The sequence below is a fragment of the Photinus pyralis genome, unplaced genomic scaffold (assembly GCF_008802855.1).
Source record: "Photinus pyralis isolate 1611_PpyrPB1 unplaced genomic scaffold, Ppyr1.3 Ppyr1.4_LG2, whole genome shotgun sequence".
Classification (NCBI taxonomy): Eukaryota; Metazoa; Arthropoda; class Insecta; order Coleoptera; family Lampyridae; genus Photinus; species Photinus pyralis.
Genome location: NW_022170403.1, coordinates 23,003,230 through 23,019,635, shown reverse-complemented (window position 1 = coordinate 23,019,635; position 16,406 = coordinate 23,003,230). Strand labels below are relative to the sequence as shown.

Below are 16,406 nucleotides of genomic sequence, written 5' to 3'. Positions count from 1 at the left end.
AAACGGCCATAAAACATGTATTTATATGCCTGCACTACCTTGTTTGAGTCCTCAAAGCTCACACCCTTTTTAAAACTATAATAGTTTTAAAGGGATTTAATGTAAATAAATAACCTTGTAGCTCTTGTAAAATCTACAAAATGGCTATTTAATGAACTTTTTATCATATAAAATAAAGGAGATATGATTAAAAAACTAATCACAATATTTTTTGACAAACTCTAAGAGCACAAATCGCAGCACGATGATCTGATTACCTGTACCTTATATATTTCGTATAGTACACATTAGACACACACACTTACATCCAAGGATTGCAAAGTTATAAAATGAAATTAGTAATATTTTAAATTGATTAAAATTAAAACGGTGTGATCATTTATTAGATTTTTGAGAGTAAATCCTTTTTTTTAATTAAACCACAATAGGGGTTGATTTTTAAGGGTTGAAAGCAGCTCTGAAGGTTGTCAAGTTGTTCTCTAGTTCTCTTTAAGCTTCTCATGTTCCCATGACATTCGGGATTTCTCCCAAGTTCATTTCATTTTCTCAATTTCCTATCAGATTTTTCTCAACATTTCCACAGCTCCCCTTTCAAATGCAGAAAATTTACAACGCGAATTTTGTTTATGTTAATTTTAAATCAGGGTGCGCTTAATTTTATTGATGTCATTTGCGGTTCAATAAGAATAACTTTACCTCACGGCTCCCAAAAGATTAGATTATGATTGTGTTTACCTGAAAGGCCGATGCCGCTCAATCATTCTAACATAGTCATCCACTGCTCAGATTACCATTCTTTACGTATATCTGTGCCAATAATAAAGAAGATTCAATTATATTGTGAACCATATGAAATACGCAAACGTTTATACTTTTATCAAATGTTTAATCCTTACCGTTATTTCGACATATTTTATGTTTTTACGTTAACGTAAGTATAAAATGTCCTGATATTTCTGAAAGTACTAAGTAAGTTTCTATTTTTTCCGCAGTGAAGAAATATACAGGGTGTTGCATTTAAAAGGCATAATACATTATGCGGCAAAAGTTTGTGTTGCAGATTTGGACTCAAATCTTTTCATTTCTCTTTGTGATTTACCCACTGCTGCAGTGCGCGAGTTATTGATCGTCATAATTTCTCGCGCTTTCAATAAACACACGCTAACGGTAACCCCTTAGTAGGTATATGCTAAACCTGTACCATTGTATTTATTGCCTGTACGCATGTTTACTTATTCATGAAGGTGCACTGTTTGAAATGAGGACTATAACCACAGATTTAAACACTCAAATCTGTGCTATAACTGCAAGCACAGCGGTTTTATTCATCACTTTTCATATTGTGAACCGCCGTGGATGGTTTCCAATTTTCCATAGGTACTCTAAACAATGTTTCATGCTTTATATAATCTAGTTTTTTAATTAGCCGTTACCAATTTAAATCTGAACGTAGTGAATCACATGCCCTAGCCCTACTTAGAAGGTTCCACTTTGTCTATACCTATAACCCATTAACGTATAGTTTAGTAATTTATAGTCCGAGAGCTGGTAGACATTTATGAGTAGGTAGGTATTTGAGGTACACTGAAAATGCTCTTTAAGAATACCTAAACACAGAATTGCTGACCTGGCTGAGGAGAAGCTGGGCAAAGGGTCACAGTAACGAATTTTTGCAGATCAACCTTTATATTTTTAAAGATACGAATTTTTTTTGCAAAAAATTTTATTACCTCTAAATTTAATATTCGGATCTTACACTTTGCCAGGCGCCTTCAAAGTTTGAAGGAATGGATACTGGCCGCCATAAATACATGAACGCCCAGTGTATTTTGATCACTTTTCATCCTGCTTTTTATGAATGTTACAGGACAATTGTCTCTATTTCGTAATAAGAAACGATGAAAATTTCAACAGTTCTCCTACTATTAGTTCGTGCCGTACCAGTTATACGTACATCGACTAAGTAGTGGAACCTCATTTCAAATTTGTCAGAGATGAAAAGCTGAAAATCTATGAATTATCGTAAATTTATACCCTCGATCACATCCCATCCTCCATTGTATACAATTTACAATGCATTTTCAGATAGTAAGGGCCATGAGGTCAATTACTAAGGGATACCTTTTAATTAAAATTTGTGCGGTTAATATTTCGGATTATCTATAACGTGAACTTTTGAAACTACGTTTCTATGTCGAAATTTTGCCACAAAATTTCCCCTCGTCTTATTCCTCCGTATCATAGGAGAATACAAATTCATAAGTTAGTGAGGCCGTACAAACTATATGAATATATGAATTAAAAGTGCCCGCTTCTCCAACCAAACTTACAATTTCTTTGACAACAAAAATAAACCCTTAAAGAGCATCTAAAAAAGCGACAGAGCACCTCGGTGTGACCCCACAGGGTCATTGGATTTGATCCATTTTCAATTGACTTGTTACATGTGGTGTGTATGTTCACTGTGCAAAGTTTGAACCAAATAGGTTCAAGCGTTTGCCAGAGGCCGAGAGGCGTGACCCTACGGGGTCATTGAATTTGACCCATTTAATTAACATTTAAAAGAAAACTCACTAAATCTGTTTTTCGCTCATATCTAGTAAACTGTGGATTTTTTTCAAAAAACAAAAGCATATAGGTACTTATCTTAAATAAGCTCTTAAAACGACAACTCTTTCCTCATTTAACCGCATCTCTATATGTCTTATTGTTTCCGAGATTAAAAACTCACCCTGTATTTTTCTCATACACCTAAAGGTTCAAAAACGGAGTGTTGCTCGTCTAAGGTGTCCCGTTAAAAAATTCACTTAATTAATCAAATTTCCGAAAATATGGATATATCACCCCCATCCATAAATCTAAAAGTATAGAACCGGTGCTAGAACCAGTCGGTTCCAAATTTTGATTTTACCCTTTTAAATTTTGACCCAAAAAGACCACAAGTTATTATATTATATTTTTCATAGCAATTACATAAAAGCATAATATTGATAAAAGTATCGACAATGGGACACCCTTTACCTATTTGGATGCTCGCTTTCTAAAAATATAATACGCGCCATGTGTTTCTAATCAATATATATTTGACCCTTGACCCTGTCCCCAACGAGTGAACCCCCGAAGCCCAAAATCTGATCACTTCTTCTTTAGGCCACTGGATCATCTCGCGCGCTCACTTGAAAATATTAAATTTAGTACCTAGATGTTATAAAAGATCGTACGATGATATATTTCTGTTATTTTGCTACAAATCGTTTAAAATGGACACATAAATGTGTGTTTTCGCCCTCTACGATTCTGCATTTCTTCTACATACCACCTACGTATAGGCAACCCAAAAGGCCTAATTTGCCACAACCTTGAACTATTCATCTATCTCAATTTATGTTTGGATTGCCTATCTGCACCAAATTTCAGCTTCTACGTCAGTGTCTTTGCGCTATCGTTTAAATGGACGGCCGGCCAAACGGTCGGAAAGACGGACGGTCAGACGTTTTTGATAAAGCAGCTGCTCACAAAACTCGACCTGCTTAATAATACAGATAGATTTTATAGGTCATTTAAATATTACCTTAAACTGTTAATTTATTGTTAGTAATATATTTCCAAAATGATTGAACTTCCGGAAATACCGGAAGTAGCTATAGTAACTTCGTTATGGTTTTTAAGTTATTTTGACTGGCGGATGCAGACGGTACCTTGAAAATTGATTAATACCTAGGTACTTGAAAACGGTTGTAGTTAGGGCAACCCATTTTTACCAGTCCATAGAGAAAGAATAGGGCTTTCTTTTAGTGTACCATGTACCTACTTAAAAAAAAAGCATATAAAATATAGTGACCTGGAAGCTAGGGATAAGAGCGAGAATGGTCGGCACCAACAGGAAGATCATCACCACGATAGAACAGTTATTCCCAAGGTAGGAGGGAGCCGAATACGATTCAACGTAGCCAGAACCAGTCGAACCCATTAGCGACGACGAAATCAGAGAGGAGGCTAGGAAAATGCCCAGGAGAATGGCGCCAGGGCCGGATGGATTCTTGCAGGAGCTCGTCGCGTGTGAGGCCCCAGGTATGTGACCCCAGCATTAAACTCAGTGCTGGCCACAAGAATTTATCCAAGCAGGTGGAAGAAAACGTTTGTATTATTAATACCAAAGTACTCAGGATCTGTTAGGCCTACAGCGCTTATAAACTCCTCGAGAGAATTAGGACCAAATATCAGTTGCCTCACCGATAGAATAGCAGAGGTAAAATTACCGTTTTGAACATTAATGAAGGCGTGCCGCAAGGATCGACCCTGTGGGCTCCTATAGATAGGAGATCACGTTCTACAGTATAGGACCTATACTGTAGAACGTGATCTACGATGCCGTGATGGAACCGGAAGTTCCCAGAGCTGTTGACTTTGTGGCGTATGCGGAGGACCTATAACGGTGGTGATAACTGCAGGTAGAAGCCTCAACGCGGCAACAGAGGTAACGAATCGAATGTAGAGCGAGTAAGATACAAATATGGATGGAAAATCATGGGTAAAAACGCAAGCGGCGCTGTTGGCGGGAAGGTTCCCCCTTCAGCGGTAGGGACACAGGCCATCCTCGCAAGGTACATCGACATCCTCGGGTGAGGATAAGATATTATGCACATACCGAGAGGATCACTGAGAAGGCCAACCGTACAGTTACAGAGACTTGTTTGGAACTTCGGCCCTTGAAAAGATAGGAGTTAGGAGAGTAGGTACTCGCAACAGCAGTTAACAATGTAGTGATATATGGATACGAAGTGTGGGGAGTGGCGTTAAAGATACGCAAGGTCCGCGAGGAACTTGATATGTCACTCGGAATCGCGGCGGGGCAGACCGTACGGCACTCACGAACGATTTCTTCGTGGTGGCGCACCCCACTGTGAAGCTCCTGATGGCGAAGGGGCGGGCGAGGCGGGAATGGGCATACTGGAAATCTGGCAGGGGAATAAAGCCAGATCTTCATTGACGCGTACACTAACTAAAGATTTGGGACCATGGATCAAACAAAAGCACTGCGAAACAATGGGGGCATCCCGACTTCAAATTTTATTTCTGATCTAGAAAGCACATTAAAATAAAAAGACCCGTGTGCCCTCAATTTTTATTTGCGAGTAAAATAAACCCAAAATAAATTACTGAAAAGCTGTGTTTTTAGTCAGAATTTGAAACGCTTCAGTCTAAATAAGACCGAGGAACACGCAGTCTTTCAGAGCTCCAGGTGGGAATAAGCGACCCGCTGGAGATTCGCCACAGCTACCAGAGAAACAACCCTGACTAGATTGATTCTGTTTGTGGTATCAAGTTTCACAAAAAAAGTGGCACACATTTGACGTCTTAGTAGTGTATAAATTGGGCAATTTAACATATTTCTTGTCTATTTTACTACTAATTTATTAATTTAATTTAATCTGTTTTCTTAATCTATGCTACATAAGCAAGTTCATAATGCATTTTTCCGAAAAACCATTGTATACAGCAATTCCTTTAAATGCTGCGCGATTCTTTAATGTAGGTAATTTTGATGTGTAAGTGGAATAGTTATTTATGCAACAAGTGAGTAAAGTATATCTTTTTTTCACGAGAAGGAAGATTTGCCGCACGAGCCGAAGGCGAGTGCGCAAATCCGCCGAGTGAAAAAACTTACTTTACTCACGAATTGCATAAGTACAAAACTTTTTTCACGTTCGTACCTAAAAAAATTAAAGCATAAGAATAACAAAATACTAATGGGTTTTATTTATAAATATTAATATTAAATGTGCAATTAGTGGGATTAACAATTTGAATCTTGGAAGCTGAAGCTGGATTTACATCCATTAAATGAGTGACACTGACAGATTCGTCAACCTATTTAAGAATATCATCATTATGCGCAGTGGAGATTATTGGGTTGGAAATATTTCGGTAAGTTTGATTTGTAAGAATTTTACTCGCGCTGTCCATTTTAGTTTGAAAAGATTCATCGACGTATCCTTCTGCAACGACGCTCGACTTCCAACCGCCGTGTTTCTTTAGTTGAATTAGGTCTCCTCCAGAATCAACTAATAACCACGCAGACGATCGTCTAAATGCGTGTCCGGTATAATGGTCGGGATTTGGTAAATTGAGGTACTTAGCAATAATTGATGGAATTTTAGAAAAGGTATTTATACCGACAACTTGGGTTTTGCAATTGCCGTTTCGATATTGTAAGACAAAGTGTTTAGTTTTTATATTTTTTGGTCTTTGAGATTTATACTTTCGGTAAATATCGATTAAATTGAGGTTTTTCTGATTTGTTTCGCCAATTACGGTAAATCGACGTTGAATATGTGTTTTGAATCCGGAATAGTAATGATAAGCACATGTCCGGTATCGTTAATATCTTCCACAGTCATCTTGTATAGTTCTTTCACGGTGGAGGGCACCCGGGATTCCAAAAATGAGAGAAAGCTGTAAACGACAATACATCATGAAGCGTATAATGATCAAATTGTTAATACCTTGTGCATAAGAAACTGTTCATCAGGAGCATTGTGAAGAAACTTGTACATTTCATCTCGAGAAAATGTCCTTGATTTCTTGGGTTTGTGGCCAACGGACTTGTTCTTCAAATAAGCAATTAGCTTTGAGTATTTCCGTATATCCACATTATTATTGATTAACAGTGTAGCCTTTGGTTTAGAATAGGTCGACCAAAGTGTTGGCGGCTTCCATTGTTTTGATTTTTCTTCAAAATAACATAATAACACCCTTTCACTAAAACTTCCAACGTGTTTTTCGGTTCTCCATTTCATAAATAAATCATATTCCTTCAAATATTGGTCCTTGGACTTTTCGGGTAACAGATTGTAGGTGACGATCAGAGTTGGACTGGGTCACTTGGGTCACTGAATTAAACTGGGTCACTGGGTCACGTCATACTCTCTTCAGTTAGACCCAGTGACCCAGTTTGACCCAGTGACCCAGTTTGACCCATTGACCCAGTGACCCAGTTTGACCCAGCGACCCAATTTCACCCGAGGACCCAATTCGACCCAGTCACCTAGTTTAATCGAATAACGCAGTTAAGTCAGTGCCCTCGGTTCAAGTGTACAGATTATGAAATAAATGGAATGCTGGTTTGTTGAAAATAATACTCGATTGCTTGACAACTGCCATTTCTGTGATGTTTGCTTTAATACTGCCGTAAAAAACCTTCCATGTCCCGAATTGTATTAGAATAATGTTATTTCTAAACAGTTCCCTCCTTCATTTCTTTGTTTCAGGGCTTACCAGTTTGCTTACAGGTATATTCATTCACTTTTAATTTTTTTCTACTAGTTAACTTAATCCAAATAAATCTTTTCTCTAAATACTTTCATTGACTACTTGACTACAAACTATAAACAAATGCATTTGATTTTTTTAGGTATTAGTTCTCTTGAATGAAATTGGGCTACGTGCTTGTTGGCGAATATTATTGAGGAAGTTTTTTTTTAAATTAAAAGTTACTTGAAATTGTTTTGGATGATACCTAACAAGAATTTAATTACTGGGTCACCGGGTCAAGATGGGTCACTAAGTAACGCTGGGTCAAGATGGGTCACTGGGTCAAGCTGGGCCACAGGGTCAAACTGGGTCACCGGGTCAAGCTGGGTCACCGGGTCAAGCTGGGTCACCGGGTCAAACTGGGTCACCTGGGTCAGTAAACTAACTGGGTCACCGGGTTACTGGGTCACTCTATGCTTGACCCAGTCCAACTCTGGTGACGATTGTGAACGCGGCAGGTATACCTGCCGCGTTCACAATTTCTTCGGGGGTGCATGAAAAACTCGCATCACTGTTCATTTCCATCGTTCAAGCACACAAATTACCCAAAACACAGCGAGATGAACTTAATATGTACTTATAATTTTAACAAATGTCAGCGAGTATCATAGCAACGGCGGCCTCCTATGTTTCTTGTCTGAATAGTTTGCGTTAAAAAAATAACACGTTACGTTACTTTTTTCACTCAAATGCGTTAAAAAATGAACCGCTACGGCACTTTTTTTCACGCTACTAGCGGACGAAACAAACGCATCCTTTATCAACGCAAATTGATGGAAAATGTACTTTATTTTACGAACGTGAAAAAAATTAATTATTCTATTCTATGAAACAAAAAGTCTAATGAAGCATCTCAAGGCTATCAATAATTGTAAAAAATTCTGTTGGGTGTGTTCCCTCATTTATACAGAGTTTGAGTGTGATCCAAAAGTAGGGTAACCTAGAAATATAATAGAATCATTGTGGCCGTTGAAGCCACACAATCTGAGTACATATCAAAAACCATAAATTAGATTTGTAGTCATGAACAAACTGAGATTTCTGGTTTTTTTGCAGAGCGTTCCAATACCCTTACCCGTAACCTTCTAAGCTTTTTAACTTGCGCGGTTCGTTTAGCTTCGAAACTACTTCAACAAAAATGTAAGAGATCCCCAAAGGAAAGCACTAAAAAGCTGTAATAGCAAGCCTTACACCTACAGATGTTTTTCAGAGAATTCAAAGGCTTCACAACACAATAAAACACTTTTCAGAACATGCTAGATGCTTTCCAGAGCACTGTACTTCTCTCGCAGAGATTTTAGAATTTTTCCCGGATTTTTAAACCTCAACTCAAAGTTTGTTTAAAATTCTTTCCAAACCTGCCTCTGCCCTTACCAAGGCCGTCTATAGGATATTTCCTCGTCAAGTAAGGTCCTTTAAATTAAGAGACTTGGAAAGGCTTCCCCAGAACATGGAAAAAGGAAAAACATTGCAGCACAATACTTTTCTGAACTTGAGAACTCCTCTACAAAACATCCTATCGCCCTCCCAAATATTTTCAGACGCTTTACAGAATGATTCAAAGATTTCTAGTCCCTCTTCAAAGGTTACTAGGCCCCACAGAGGTTTCTAGTTCTACCAAAAAGACTCTTTCTAAAGTTTCTCAGCCCTTTGTAATCCCTTCATCGTTAAGTTAGCGCTGGAAAAAATTAAAACTTAAGGCTGTTTGTGAATGGACTATTTCGTTTTTCATAAATTTCAGGCGTAATTATAGTCCGATTTTTTTGAAATTTTGCACATTTGTGCAGTTAACTGTTACTATTTGCACTGAGATCTCAAAAATTGAATAGTTTTAAAAACAAGCAAAAATTTTTGTAAATAATAGACATATATGAGCGTACTATCAATGAAACATAATAGGGTTTTATGAAATGACAAATTTCCATTTTTTTGTAAATAAATCTGTAATTTATGAAAAAAGGATTAATTTAATTTTGCTACAGACGGTGCTGCCTCTAGCAGTATATTAAATTCCGCCGCTTACTCCCACCACTGACAATGCGAGTTGCGAGCACATTCGGTTAGAATTTTTATTCCTTCACCTTCTTTTCTATATATATGTATCAAATACAAGGACAGATAGAGGTATGCCAAAAAGACCACTGTTACTTTGTCACTTGGACTCCTCTAGATTTTAAAATTTTGAAGGTAATTTTAAAATAAAAAAAATTATATTTACATGACCATTTTAGATATCGCGGGACAATACGTTTTGGGAAACTAAAATGAAAAGTAAATTATCAAACTTTTATGAAACATGTCTTCTCCCCGAAACCTAGATTTCCTAGGAATTTATCCATAAGGAACCCTGAACGATAATTATTTTAACACTTTTCTTATCCGAAGCGTGGGTAGGCAAAAATTTGTTACGACTATATTTATTTTTGCATTTTAGTGAGTTTGTCGAGGTGGATAAAATTTCATTTACTTTGCACATTTTAATTGAAACTTCAAATCACATATACATTTAGCAACGAATTACAAGCAAAAAAGTCAACGCATTGCTTTCCCAATTCCAATATACGTGAAAACCGCGGAGAAGGGTTTCGGTACTATTCGGATACTGTACCGAATAAAAAGTACGTTCTAATTGACTAGCGCGTATTACATTGGTTCTTGTCTTTCCGCCTTAATTCTGTATTCCCTTTACCGTTGTCCCGCAGGTGCAAGTCAAATGATAGTTACAAACAACCTTAAGACGCCTTTGAAAAGACCTAGATGTTCTTGAAATCTTTATAAATAAAAATCTTGTTGATATCTGTAGTGTGAAGGCCAGTGGAATAAATTTGACAGAATTCAAATTGGCTGGCAAGGTGGTTATTCATTCTGTGCAAATCGTCTGCACTGGAACCAATCTGTATCATGCACCAACAACTTTGTAACGGCAGAACAACAACAAACAAATTAGGACCGCAGCACCATCTCAATCAGTGGTCACTGGTCACCCTGTGACCTATCATCGAATCAGAAGTTTTTGCGTGCCTAAGTCACTTGTATATTACATTTGTAATAAATTTTTCGCTGCTTTCAGATAGGCTACTAACCAAAAAGTTTGGAAGTAATATTTTAAGAACCTTCAACTGACATGCAAGAGGGAATGTATTCCCTTCCATCGCACAGCAATTAAATGCGCGGTACTAGACATTTTTATTCCATTTATAATGATGATGGTGTGTACACAGTCGATTTCTTCACCTGTAACAAGCAAACTATTAAACAAAATAAATGTTATCGACTGAAATATTAGTTCAGTATTTATTGGGCTGACAAAATGTTCAACAACTAGCAGGCCAAATAGTATTGTTAATACAATATATTTACAAACAGTAGATGGTGTGCTACCACACATAGCCAACTGCTTGTGATGAAGTAGCGCTAACACTGTATTATATTTTCTTGTAATCATTCTTGCAGGCGTGAGCACATTTTGCAATATTTGTACAAGACCAGCCATACAAGAGTAATTAACAATTACACAGAATTACAATAGAAATCAGTGACATAGAGAAACAGGTACCTCTAAAAATATTTACAAAAAGGAAATATAAATTATATATGTTAATACCATTATAAAATGCACAAAAACTTTCAGCTAATAGCTTATCTATTTCGATTGATGTAACTTCAGCAACGTGATGTGTCGAAAATTAGAAATAAATAAAACATAAAGCATATAAACCTCTTTTTTGCAATATAAATATACAATAAATAAGCAATTCTATATAACTTAAAGTAAACAATAAATACATATATAAAAATATAGTACATCCTTTTATAATAATCCATAACTACTTGAATATTTTACAAATTATGGTTCACTAAAGTAATTTGAAACATAATAAATGTACAACTAATTCAGCAAAGTAGACCAAACCTTATATACAAATACATTTTTTATACAAATATAACTGATATTTGTAAAATAAAATGGCCAAAACATATGGCTTGTTTATATAAAAAACAAATCAAATTAAGCAATATTTATAATGCAAAAGATAAAAGGAGATGTTGATATCACCCGATGGTGTAAGCTGCATTTTCACTTTAACTTGTAATTAACTGTAATTATTAACTTTATAGCTTTGCTGTATAATAATGAAATCACTGGAATGAGAAATTAAACAAAACTTTTGTGAAAACAATAAGAATACTAGTATTTAAACAATATTACTAAAAAGAAAAATAAGTGGCACAGTTTGATTTCTTTGGTATAATCACTGGGATAATTTTATTACTAGTACTATTATAGATACAAAGTAAATTAAAGCAATTCTTGCAAAGTTGCCAACTGCCAACAGCCCTTTTGCAGTCCTTCAAATGGAAGATTTTGAATTCTGTTACAGTGTCTTTATTTTTTATTGTAGAAAAACTTATAATTAAATAGTTGCTTCATGTGTTATAGTTTACCTTATGTTACGCAATTTTACCACTAAAGAAAGTTATTGATTCTGCTGTCAAAAATGGTTTTCTTAATTTAATTTTTTCCATTTTTGTTTCTAAGGGGAATTGATTTCAAAAAGCTACTAGAATGTAGATAGAACTCAACAGCCTAAGAAATTAGTGTAGCAAGATTGAATTATCTCAGGCGTGGTTCACAAACGGTGATTAATCATCGTTTGTGAAAAGGGACATCACAGCGTATGTTGCAAAACATAAAGCGTGATATAGGTTCAAATAATGTTAAGAATCAACTGCTTGTAAATTTGTAGTCAAAGTTAAAAACACTACATTTTTCTACAACTGAAATAAAGGCTCTGTAAACTCTTAAGACACCTTCTAAAATCGGCCCCTTCAACACTGTTAAGCTAATCTGAAAGATTCGGTTACGATAGTGTTAAATAAAAGTTGTGGTTGCAATTTTAAAGTTGTTGTTAGTTATTTACTATATCCATGTTCGATTTAAATTTCTGCTATACTTTTAACTATGAAAAGGTACCTAATTTCGGGAGGATCGAGTTCTATAAGCTCTTGTAATTGATCTCCAATGGCAATTACTAATGGTCTCTTTGTTGAATCATGTGGCCATATCACGCTCAACAAATTAATAACATGCAACAAACTTTAAACTGCGTTTAACTCAAAACGTATGTGTTCCAAAAATACTATTGGCAGCTGTTGTTTTGGAGTACATCACTAAGGAAGACAATGCCTTTATTTAAAGTAGAAGTGGGAACATTGCTAAAGAAAACTACTTTTCAAATGAACTAAAATTAACTTCGTCAGATTGTATTCTAATACATAAATAGTAAAACTTAGTTTTACAATAAAAACTGTTACACAATTTACTACACTGGGATTTTCTTTGCTCTTTCTATTGGTTGTTCAATTAGAATTTACTGTTGGTAGATTAGGAGATTGTGTTTGATAAATGAATTGTCCTTTACCATACTTCTGCGAAAATCGCTCCAATGACAATGGTGTAGTTCTAACTACTGCTTTTGAAAGTAAATTACAGTGACAATTACCCAAACAGACCATATTTTGTAAGCTACTTGTGCCGTATGGTTTCAGGGAAAGAACGTAATCGAGCGCTAGTGATTTTTTACATAGAACTAAAAACAAAAAATGTTTGCAATACAATAAAGTTGTCGCATTAGAACCACAGACTAGATTTAAAATGTGCAAAGCTATAAAATCATCAAACTTCACAAAAGATTATCAAAGCTACAGAACCAACGTAGTACAATTCAGCTGTAAATGGTTACTTTTTAAAAGCTATAATATACTATAACAACAAATGAATGATAGCTGCATGCATATACGCAAACTTAAGAAATATTTAACTGTGTGTACTTATACCTGCATATCACAGTACGAAATTAACGAACCCAATAATAATGTTATTGTCATTACAAACGTCTGCTCAGATGCTTGACTAGAAAATACAAAATGTACTGGTGGCCTGTTCTATATCATTACAGTTATAAGAATCATTATAAGTTTATTTATACTTCATATTCTATGTTCTATTTTAAATACATTCTAAATAGACAAAGATTATTGAAAGCCCAATTTACGTTATGATTTTACATAATAAAACTAGTATGTATTAATAATAAATTTTAAACATTAGGCAAACAAAATTATTATATCCACGTGCCCACTTACACTAATTTAAAAAAGGCATTTTAAAAATATTTTCATTATATAACCATAATGTAATATTTACTATTATTATTATTACCATTTAGGAAACTTCACCAATTAGAATACATCGGCGCCCTTATACACAGTATTGCGCTATTGTGTAATATGTTTCACCTAAGAACCGAAATGTATAAATAGTTTTCCAAATAATTATTCGATGTTGGTCCAATAAAATTTAATGAAGTAAACTTCTTTGACTTAATAGTAAACAGAATCCCATCTACTTCATAATCACCTTGTTGCCTTTTTTCACCACATTTTGCGTAATGGGTGGTTATGTTTATCACAGTTCCTTTTTGCAGAGCATGCCTCATCTTTAAGTTGGTGGATAGTTGGCAATTTCTAAATAAAAAAGTAAAATTAATTAAATCTTTAAGATTCGATTAAAAAAAAGTGTATTAATTAAAAATAAAATATATTTTACAGTCGTTACCTTCCATAAATATAATTACATAGGCATGTCTATATATATAGATATTATTGTAATTTTGTACTTTTTTCTCATAATGTTACATTAATGAAAAAGGCATATTACCTCATTTAGCCTGGCACTGACAACCGACAGTTACAAGGGCATAGCCATAAACCAATAAAAAAAAAGGCTAGCACAGATACCACCCTCAACCCTGCGCATGCGCGTTCTGTCCAAAAGCTCTTCCTTTTATATCTAAGAATATGTGTATTAAATTTGGTTCCAATCGTTATAGCTTCTACGTCTAGCGTGTTATGGAAATTCTGATAACAAATTCTCATTCTCCAAAAAAAGTGCCCATAGAAGGTGCTAACGGAAACCGTCCATTTCTGACCGTTCACGATAGGGAAAATAAAAACGAAATTTGACATTTTCAATTTTTCGATCTCAGCAAGTTTTTCAAAAATTTCAAATGCGTTTTTTTAGTCACACACAAGGGCAACTTTGATCCCATATAACCTACACTGTATCTCTCACCGTTATGGACATCCCAATTATGAGCCACAAAACACCCTGTACAATCTACAGGTTTTTTTAAATACATAAGTTTTTAGTGTCAAGGCGTCGTACAACGATTTTTTCAAATATATAATAATAATAAATATTATAATAAATATATAATTTTTCATTTTTTATTATCAAGCAAAGTTTTCGAGTGGTGACCGATTGCGATGAAACTTAGTGGAATGGTTGGAAATAGGCCCGCAAAGGTATGTAAAACGCTTTCCAAAATTCCCACTGGAACGTAGGTTTCTTTGAAGGCGTTGTAAGGTGTACTCTGAAAGAACTTTCCGAAGTTTCCACGAGAACGAGGGTACGAGAAAAAACTGGATTTCCCAAAGACGGTACGAAGTTCACTGAGAGTACTAGTGCAAGAATAAAAGAAAAATAACCACTAACTTTACTTGATTTTTTTCTTAAAATAGCGGTCACATTTAACTATTTAGTTTTGAAATATTTATATGGACACAATTTTGGAAAAAAATGTGCACTCAAAATAGACCTTATTGTGTACTAATTGCATTACCTTCACACCCAATACGACATTCACAGGAAATAATAAGAAAATGTTTCTTTCTAATAAGGGAAACAAGCAAGAACCAATTACTCCAATCGCTAAAGAAATATGGCAACATGGATGTTCAGTCATTCATGCAGTTGATGCTGATGTTGACATTATTAAAACTGCAATGGAATGTTGAATGTTCAAAAACGAAACATACAAGAGTGAGAAGAAGACAAGTGATAAAAAACCTCGGACAAATACGATTATGTATAGAAGTTATTATGTTAAAATATAAAAACCAGGAAAACCAAGATATTTCGAAAACTATCAGAGATACGTATAGGACATTATTATGAAAAGTTGAAGGTTTTTGGAGGAGCTAAAAGATGACAGAAATATACACAGGATATTCCATTTAAAGAAAGTGAGTTTTCTATTATGAAGTTTCGCAACTTTGGCCCTACAAAAAAAACCTCTGTAAGCTATTTTATTAATGTTTCATAGTAGATGTATTTATTTGACTTTTACTTTACCCAGGATAAAATATATCCTGGAATCAACATATAAGTAATAATTTTGACAATATACTAACGCTTGGAAGTGCCAAATTTTTCTTACAAATCGAATTATCTTTAAAACCACTAGTTTTTCGGATATTAACCGTATAGTAAAAAAGTGGTACAATTACACATAGAATTAAAAAAAGCACTCAAATATAGGGGGTTTCAAAAAAGTACCATTTTGGCGCCCTACTTTGTGAGCGCACCCTGTATAATTCCAAATATTCAAATTAGTACAATTTCACTTAAAACCTGCCAGTCATTTATAAATTACACCAGCGCCTCTAGTGTTAATCTGAATCGCGAATACTTATGCTGAAACGCACACAGGCGATCTCCCCCCATATTAACGTAGCGCGCCGAGAGAGATAGCGACCAAGAGGAATTTCTATCACTGTCGCTCGTCCGAGAGAGTCGTTTCTGTCACCATCACTAAATACAGAGATGTCTCTTCTAGCCCTCTTTCGGATTGGGCTGGTGGCAGACAGAGCGCGCATTCCAGTATAAGTATAGTTCAGTGGTTCCTATGAATAGCATCCTTCTTCCATCTTGTCATTTGTATTTGACAGTGATTTTAAGTATGATTACTTTAAATGATGTTTGTTGATAACAATTAACAATCCGTCCAGATATAATCAGGATGTAGTCATAAATTGTTGTGCTGAAGGTTTGCAACCACTGCAAATCCATATGCGAATGCATATTTTGCGTATCCAGCGTGGAAGAGAGGAGACGAATTATAAGATGGACCAGGAATGTGGTCTGTGTGCAATACAGACAAAATGATACCTAATGACTTTGTTTCGTCATTAATTGCTGGTAACGAATGTTGGTGTCATTATTTTGAACCATCCAGGGAGTCTCACTC

The 16,406-nt window shown here is 35.3% G+C and overlaps 1 protein-coding gene across 2 annotated transcripts in view; it reads right to left on the bottom strand.

The window, feature by feature from the left end:
* Positions 1-10,589: 10,589 nt before the first annotated feature.
* Positions 10,590-16,406, bottom strand: part of LOC116164257 (mucin-5AC-like) — a 36,845-nt gene continuing 31,028 nt past the window's right edge. For both annotated transcript variants that reach the window (XR_004143848.1, XM_031478401.1), the window contains one exon: positions 10,590-13,842. Coding sequence is in view for 1 of the 2 variants with exons in the window: in XM_031478401.1 (XP_031334261.1) it covers positions 13,817-13,842 (26 nt within the window). In the remaining variant the exon portion in view is untranslated. The remainder of the gene's footprint in view (positions 13,843-16,406) is intronic.